This window comes from Gavialis gangeticus, unplaced genomic scaffold, assembly GCF_001723915.1.
Source record: "Gavialis gangeticus isolate Ggan-Ray unplaced genomic scaffold, GavGan_comp1, whole genome shotgun sequence".
Taxonomy (NCBI): domain Eukaryota; kingdom Metazoa; phylum Chordata; order Crocodylia; family Gavialidae; genus Gavialis; species Gavialis gangeticus.
The window spans coordinates 48,029,732-48,038,746 of NW_017728998.1; the positions used below are offsets into that span (position 1 = coordinate 48,029,732).

The following is a 9,015-nucleotide window of genomic DNA, read 5'->3' on the forward strand; positions in this document are numbered from 1 at the left end:
GGGCCGGGGCCGGGGCCGGGGCCGGGGCCGGGGCAACGGCAACGGCAACCTTCCGTCGCCCCTTCGGGCTCCGCCGCCTGAGCCGGGGGGACCGTACTGCGGCCCCCTTCTAGTCCCTCCCTCTCTCCCTCCGTTCGGCAGCCGGGGCAGGGGCGCTGCTGCTGCCGTCAGTCAGTTCCGAGAGGAGCTCACCCCTTTCCCGCCTGGCTTGGGCCTCGGCTCCGGCTCCTAGCTCCAGGCGGTGAGGACCTAAGAGCTGCCCTTTGTTGGGACAGGCGCGGGTCAGGCTTGGCCAGTTCCCCTGTCACATGGGCAGGGAGCGGTGCCGAGAGGGAGACCGACCTGGGTCTGCCCAGGGTGAATCCACCATCCCTCTCACCGGCAGCCTCCAGTATTTCAGGTCTGATTCAGATGCCGTCTCCCTATCTCCTGTGCTCAACACCTACTGATGCCCCTTTCCCCCAAGAGTTCACCCAGTCCCTTTTTTAATCTGCTTCCCCAGCAGCTGGTGGTGGTGAGCACCACACTTTAATGACACATCGTGTGACAAACAGTTTCTTTTTGTTAGCTTTAAGCTAACTATGAACTTGTTTTATTGTGTGACCCCTTGTTTTTGTATTCGGAGACATAGTAAATAATAAATCCTATTTATTTTCTCTTCACCACTTAGTGTTTTATCAGCCCTTCTAATGGGCCCCCCAAGCATCTCTCTTGTACACTGGACAGCCCTGTTCTTTAATCTTTCTTCCTATAAAGCTCCTCCATACCATGAATCATTCTTGTTGTCCTTTAGACCTTCTCTAGTTCTTGTATGTCTATTTTGAGGTGTGGGGCCAGAACTGGGCCAACTGTTCATGGTGTGGATGCACCATGGATTTATAAAGGGGAAACATGATGCTTTCCATTTTGTTCATAATTTTCTTCTTAATAATCCCACTTGGTTTGACTTTTTGATGACTGCTGAGTGCTGAGCTGATGTTCTCAGTGAACTGTACACAAAGACTCTCATGGTCAGGCTGCGATTGTCAGCCTGACCATGCCAAAATGCTATGTGTGCATCTGAGAGAATCCACCCGAGGGCTAGCGTTTTCACTGATGCCGTGGGCTATGTCTGTGCTTGTACTGAAGACAAAGAGATGCACTGATATATCAGTTGCATATTGGATCCACACCAATAACAGGAATTAACGTGATCATCAATCAGCTTTTTTTGGCTGATATGTCATTGATCAATGCCGCGTGCATGCGCACAGCCACAGCATGCACACGGCCAGGAATGCAGCTCAGCAGCTTGGAGAGCAGCATCTGGCTGGTAAGTCTGTGGGGAGGGAAGGCATGTATCGGAGGCAGATTGAGGCCCCCACAGTGAGGGAGGGAGTGGGGCAGGGGCAGATGCTGCCCAGCCAGGGCAGTGAATGGAACCTGGGGCCGGGAACAAAACAGAGCCGCAGACAGGTGCTCCAGGGGCACAGGGAGGGGGGGGCAGCTCCCTGTTGCTGTGTGTACCCCCAGGGGAGACATGAGGGGCATGTGCCCACTGGATTTGTGCATGGGGCAAGGGTGAGCTTCCTCCTGCAGGCTTAGTGCCAGGGGCTGCACACCAGCCTCTTCCCAGCATGGGTGGGCTGGGGTGGGGTGGGTGGTGGCAGCAGTGCTGGGAGGGGTGACTGGGGAGCTATGGAGAATTTTGGGGTAGCTATAGCCCCCCTAAATCTCCCCCTAGTGCCACCCTTGCTCAGGCACTCCACTCTGTTGCCTTTCCCTTGGGAGCCCAGCACTGGCCACGTGTCCCATGCCCACTCTGCAGAACAGGGCTCCTGACAAAGGCAACAGAGCAGAGTGCCCCAAGCAGGGTTGGCACTAGGGGGAGACTTTGGGGGCTATAGCCACCCCACCCCTGGCCCCGAGCCAATAGCAGCGGGCTATAGCCACCCCACCCCACCCTGCTCTCACTGCATGCATAAATCCAGGGGCAGGGGACGCACATGCCCCCCATGCCTTTCGCAGGGGTGCATACACAGTGAGAACTTCCCTCACACCTTCCCTTCTTACATGAGGATAGAGAAATCAACTGATCTTAAACGTAAGTTTTCTAGTAACAGGAACCACTACTTCATAACTCACCACACATTGAATTTCTTCTACTCCTATCTCACTGTGTTTACTGTGAATTATAAATAAGGAAGTAAGTACAAACACAAGAGGACATTCTATGAGGTATGGGCAACAAAACAACAAAAAAACCTGTTGAATTAATTGTCTTTTAGATGTCACATAGGCCCAGAGTTTTTGCAGGGTTTCAAAAACAAGTGGACACATGCATAACATATAGTAATAAGAGTTTTCAGGGCTTTTTAAATTGGAAAAACTTATACTTCAGGACATACACCAATCTCTTACAAACAGTTGGGGGGGGACAGAACTTCTGGTACTGACAACTTATACTAGATTGGGAGTATGAGAGAAATCTATTCCCTGACTATAATTTACATTACTTGGTCAGTTACAGGCCACCCCTCCACTCCCAGAGGCACAGACCTGACCCTAAATTGGGGGAAAAGCAGATGGTGGTTCAGTTTGGCTGACTTCAGTAAAATTCCCTGTAGGTTTCAGAACTGTTGCAATGCTTGGAAAAGATAATCATTTCTGAAATGAAAGAACCTTGAAGTCTGGTACTTGGTGATTTTAAAAACTGTGCTTACTACTTGTACATGCATCATGAAATAAGCAGGTGCCAGATCAGGTGTAGAGGGCACAGGAAACCTGGCTAGAACCCAATCTTAAACATCGCACAAGTGAATCCTTGCTTTGTCCCCAGAGGGAGGCTTCTGAAGTGTTAGAGAAGAGGAATGATGCTGTGCAGTGACATTCAGTCCCAGCCAGATAGATCCAAACTACCTCAATGCATAAAAGTACTGAGATGCTTTGGAACAGCGTGACTATTCTGCCTCAAGCTGCATTTCAGTAAAGCAGAGATAATATTTTGAATCCAGTCACTTTTCTCCAGAAAAAACTGTAACAGGAATTTGCTCTGAAAAATATTGCAATGATCAATACTAGTGCCACATAAGCATCACTGGTATCATGCTTGATTCTTTTACTCGTCATTGTTTGACAGCTCATCTGGATAATATTACTGAACAAGTTTCAGTACTTCACAGGAAAAATGTGGAGAAATTAATATACATTTTTCAGCTGATCCAGTGTGTTGAATAGATTCAGTCCATTAAATAACAATAAATAAAAGTAAAAAGCAGCATCTCTCATCATTAGTATTACAAATGCAGACTAGTTGTATTTCCACCAGTCTGGGGAGTTTTTGGAGGGAGAAAAGAGTGAACTTCATTATATGCTGGCATCTAAATATATGGGCATTCTGAGTGCAAAAATTCTATTTTATCTTGCTGCAAAATGGAAGAAACTTTATAAAAAGATGTAATTTTTTCACTGAAAAATGACATTTTGCATTTCCGTTTTTGCTTCAGGTTGTGGCTGTCATGAGAGATGGCATCTGCTGGAATGGTTTTCAGCCATAATTTGCATAATGATTCTGAGAGTGATGTCCTATACAAAGTCACTGTTAAGCTGATACACCACTTGGAAGAATATTTTTGATAACCATTGTCAGCAGAAGAAGGCCATCTTTTGTTGATAAATTGACTGTCTGAATGCAGCAATTCTATTTAGAATGTGATGAGCCTGGAGCAGACATATGCCCATGCAAAAGATTTTAGTCCTTATTAAATTACTGGGTTCTTTCTGCTTCACTGCTCTTTAGCTCTCCCACACGTATAGGCCCTCTTTCACCATTGCATCTGAGTCCTTATTCCTTTCTAAATAGGGTCCTGAGATGCAAGGGTTGCACAGCAAGTTTTGTTGCTTATGGCAGTATGGCTAGAATGGTGATCTTGTTTTCAAGGCCCTGGCCTTGAACCCTTGAGATAAGCTCCTTGCTCCTCAGTGGATTTCTTGTGCGATTCTTAGATAAGTTACTTCAGTCTAAGTGATTTGGGCACGTAAAGTTACAACTGGCAACATCTTTAAAAGGGTTTTGTTTGTGCAAGGCAGAGGCTTCAGAGTTGTCTGAAAATCTTGTGACCACGTTTTAGTTCCAATTTTTGTAACAGTTCAGTGCTGTGTTTGGTAGAGAATGTGCGAGTAACACACAGGCTCACTACAACAATATGTATTCCTTCTATTAAATTTCAGCCCAGAAGTAGAAAGAGATTTCTTCCATGCCAGTTTTACCATGTGGGTTAGCAATGTAGCCTTTTTGCCACAGTTAACTTTTCCCCACCCCAAAAAGTAAGAAGCATGTAGTATCCTTTCTCTAGGGTGGCTAAGCCACGGACAACCTTAATCCTGGCATTTCTGTTGCATAGCATCATACTGACCCCCACACAGTCCATTAACAAGATTGAATCCTGTGTACAGGCCTTCTCCACTTGGACTAACAAAGTAACTACTAGCAATTATAGATTATGGCCTGTTTGACTAGCATCAGAACAGGATGATACAGTTTGTTGACTGAGAATGGTGAGACTCTGGCATCCTGGGTTCTTCTCAAGGCTCTGGAAGGGAATAGCTAATATTTATATCATAAGCCAACTGCCTGTCAAGAATGACGGGGCTGGGGGGAAGGGCCTGGGATGGAGTGTTGCCACCTAACGCCCCATGCTGCTGCTATTCTGCCTCTTGCAGGGAGCAGGATGGGGGAGCAGAGGCTAGCACTGCTGGGCCCAGCTCCCCCACCCCCTGTCCGGTCCTCAGTGCAGCTTCGGAATCATGGAGGCGCTCCCCCACACTTGGAGCACTCTGGCTGTTTCAGCCAACTAATCAGAGTGCAAATAAACCATGATGGACAGACGGACAGACTTAGGCATTTATACTATTAGAACTAGCAAATAGCCCATCAAGAATAACAGGGGTGTGGGGGGGGTGGGCGGGGACAGAGGCCTGCATCCTTCCCCTGCCTCGGGCCAGGGCTGTGGCCAAGGCTGCTCCCTGCCTCCCCCTTGCCACTTCGAGCCAGGGCCAGGGCTAGGTCCCTCCCCGCCTCTTTGGGCCAGGGCCACTGCCCGCCTCCCCCCGCTGTGGTTGCCAAGACAGCCAATCAGAGCACAAATAAAGCATGGCAGGCTGGCAGGCAGGCTTAGGCTTTTATAATATTAGAATTCTGGTGCCCTCTTCCCCTGCCACACCACGCTTGACTATGTCAGTGTACATTTCCTAGCCTTGTTCTTGGAAATGGCTGGGCTGTTTAGAGTCAAAATTTCCAGAAAGGGTCCACTGGAGATAGGCACACATTGTGGGAAAACTCCAGCTTAAGTGGCTTAAAGTTTGACAAAGTTATAAGCAATAATCAAAGCAAGTTACAAGTATGAGACAACTTGAATGGGTGGTGCTACTATGATATGCAGGATGCAGTATCATGTTTGAACGCACACTTAGAAATTTGTCCTTTGCCCTTTTAAATTTTGTGGCTACGTGAAAATGCACACTTCTGGGCCTTCTCAGAGCAAATACAGTATCCATTTATATCTCATATAGGTATTATTTGGGAGCTGTGTATGGAGTTAGGAGAGAGAATGGAGACTTATTAGAAAGCTATCTGTATTTCCTGCATGTGGTTCTCAGCTGAATTTCCATACTATATTGTTATTAAGCGCTATCAAAACACTATCACAGTTCATACCTTGTGGAATCACACTCAGTCTTGAAAGACCTGTATTGCTTGTAAATGCAGCAGGGATACTTCTTCAGAATACACCCGTCTTGTGCATCTGATGGAGTCTGGTCCCCAGTATTATTTTGCAAAATTATTAATTTCTTTGTACAGGCTGTTCCACAATGGAAGGGGGAGATGGCACTGCTGATCTTGTGATCAACAAGAGATTTGTGTCTGAATCAGAGCTAGACGAACGGCGTAAAAGAAGACAGGAAGAATGGGAGAAAGTTCGGAAACCTGAGGACCCAAAAGGTATGAGGATAATAGCTTAGTAATTGCAGGAAAGAGATCTTTTTCTTCACAAAAAGAAAGGAGCCAACAGCTATGCTTCTGAGAACATAGAAGAACCTTAAGTTATGGAGAAAATAAAGATCCATGTTTGCTTACTAAAAAACAGTTAAAAGTCTAATATACATTCTTGTCTCTTGTCCCAGAATGCCCAGAGGAGGCTTATGATCCACGTTCCCTATATGAAAGGCTGCAAGAACAGAGAGAAAAGAAGCAGCAGGAGTTTGAGGAACAGTTTAAATTCAGTAAGCACCAGCAAGTTGTTTTGAGCTTAAATCCAGAGAACTGCATGCTGATACTTAAACAGCTTTGTGATATACCTGGCTAGATGGACATACTTTTCCCTCTTGGTTTGTTATATCACAGTTCTGAATAAAATCATAATCCAAGAGCAGGTGAATGGACTGTTCCAGCTGCACATGCTGAACTTGTTTGCAGCAAGTTGGTACATTTTAATCAAAACACATGTTCCTGTGAAGTATAGAAATATTATCCTCATTTTACAGAGAGAAACTGAAACTGAATTACATCAGTTAGTTGCACAGCTGCAAATTGAACCCAGATCTCACTCCCAATCTGGTACTTCAAACAAAAGGCCATCTCTCCCCTACTTATTAGTGTGAATCACTAAGAATTATTTCCACCAGTTTATCTTATCCTTCCTAGCCAGGGCCAGTTGTATACAAACATTTCTACAATAGTTGTAGTGCTCTAACAAATGTTTTAAAAGCAGTCATGTGGAATGTGGTAGGTTCTTCATAAGATAGATATTCCAGTTTCCATCAACTATTAAAATTGCTTTAGTTTTGAGAAAAAAATAAACATCAGGAGAATAATAGTTCTAGGGACAATTGAAGGGGAGAGTTTGCCTAAAACTTTCACCTGCTGTTCTCCATCCAAATAAGGTTTTCCTTTTTTCTGTTGTTAACTTCTTTGTAAGGTTACTGCATTCTGTTCATCTGTGGACCTGATTCTAGAAATCAAGTGTTTGCATAGTAAATGCTTACAGCAGGGGCGTCAAATCTAGCTGCGTTATCCAGCCCCTAGTGCTGGCTCCACACAGAGCCAGTGCAGGACCACCCTCTCATGGCAGATCTAGTGTCTGCTCCAGCTGGTCCAGGACTGCACTACATCACTGCCTGCTCTGGCCATTATGGGACATGAGCTGCATGTGGCACCCACACTGGCCATGGACAGCACAGGTTCCAGAGCAGACATTGCATGTGACAGAGCAGGTGCTGGACCCACTATTTGGGGTGGAGGGTGTGTGTGTGCCCATGCCAGATGCCCATGGGGTTGAGGTGTCCCTGCCCATGACAAATGTGACACCTGCTCCAGCTGCTCCAGGACCCATGCTACATGTGGTGTCTGCCCTCGAGCAGGTACCTTGTGTAGCTCACGTCCTGATCCAGCCAGTGTGTGCCATGGCACAATCCTGGACTGGCTGGAGCAAGCACCATGGGCACTGGATCCAACACAGTGGGGGCGGCTGGGAGGGTCCATGGGGCTGGCCCCACACAATTCATTCAACCTGTAGACTGGTCTGGAGCTGCTCACCTGGCCCATGGGACCAGATGATTTTGTCACCCCTGGCTTATAGGATCTCTCATAGTTGGATTGCTTTTTGGGAAGGAAGTGAGGAGGGGTTAGTCAACTGAAGATCAGTTTTGGGCTCCAAGAAGTTTACTTTATCAACTGATTAAAATTATTGATTTTCTGAAACAGCAGCTCACAAGCAGGATGCTGCAATATCCCCTCTCCTGCCTCACTCGAGTTCTCTGATCCCTAAAGCAGGCAGAAGAGCTGGCTCATGGCACAGCCCTTTTCAGTCTGAAACATCCCTGTCTCTCTCTTTAAATACAGAAAACTTGTCAAATGAAAACTGAACTATTGCAGATAAGAGAAATGGAAAAAAAAAGCTTTTGGATCTGTCCAATTCTCTCATTTTTAGCAGTTCATTTTAGAACAAACTTTATTAATAAAGACATATTTGTTTCCTGAAACACTGCATACACATATACATCAAATGGTAGACAGCAGAAGGTATTTCTGTAAGGCTTTATATAACAGATAAATGAGTAGAATTGTTCAGAAGACCTTACTGTCACAGATTGCTTAAACTGTTGGAGTTTGTCTTCATTGCAGCAGGATTAACTTTTGAAAAATGCAAATCCACTACTGCTCTCCACAGCTTTCTATGAGGATACTTGACAGATCTTTAAACTGTTATTGTACTCTTCTAAATTTTCTCTCTGAACAGGGATTGTAATCGGGGTGTCTGCAGATAAATGGAAGTTCTCAGTTCTGTGGTCTTGTATGTATTAAATAATTGTGAAAGCTGTTTATTGCATGGAACGATAGTGAACTCTGCTAGCCCAGAAGGAATCTTCTTATAGAAATACGAGGACTGCAGCAATGCATGCCTCATACCACTGCCAGGAAAATCACCTCCCCAACTGCTGAGAGCTTCTCTTTGGTTTTCTTGCCTTTTGAGTTCAGGCCACCTCAGATGCCACTGCCCCCAAGTGTACCAGTTGTGAGAGTTCCACTAGGAACTGACTGAGAATCCATTTGTTTTATATTGACCACTAAATCCACCTTCAGACCTTGGTTCACTAAGACAGAATTCTGTTGTTGCTGAATTACATGGGATTTGTTGGTCTAGAGCAGGGGCGGGCAATTATTTTGGGTGGAGGGCCGCTTACCCAGTTTTGGCAGGCTGTCAAGGGCCTCATGGGTAGCCCCGCCCCTTGACAGGTGCCCTGCCCCCTGGTCACCATCTTGGGACCAGTGTCCCAGGGCCAGCACTGGTGGGGCCCAGAGCGGGGCACAGGCGAGCAGGGGTCTGTGGAGCTGGGTTGGGCTGCACCAGCAGGGAGTCGGAAGCTGGCCTGGCTCCATAGGGCCCCTGCCAGCTGGGACCCCACGCTTCTGCCACCCTGCTCTGGGCCCTACCGGCACTGGCCATGGGACACTGGTGTGGGCCCTGTGCTCCCATT

The 9,015-nt window shown here is 46.5% G+C and overlaps 1 protein-coding gene across 3 annotated transcripts in view; it reads left to right on the top strand.

Moving 5' to 3' along the window:
* The window catches only part of FAM192A (family with sequence similarity 192 member A), a 42,089-nt gene that overhangs the window by 1,086 nt on the left and 31,988 nt on the right, over positions 1-9,015 (top strand). Inside the window, exons 1-3 of one of the 3 annotated variants that reach the window (XM_019505883.1) lie at positions 380-400; positions 5,840-5,980; positions 6,163-6,261. In XM_019505883.1, the coding sequence (XP_019361428.1) occupies positions 5,851-5,980; positions 6,163-6,261 (229 nt within the window). In that variant the 5' untranslated portion in view covers positions 380-400; positions 5,840-5,850. Of the gene's footprint in view, positions 1-379; positions 401-5,839; positions 5,981-6,162; positions 6,262-9,015 lie in introns of those variants that run through there. The other 2 variants (XM_019505882.1, XM_019505884.1) reach the window with 2 other exon arrangements.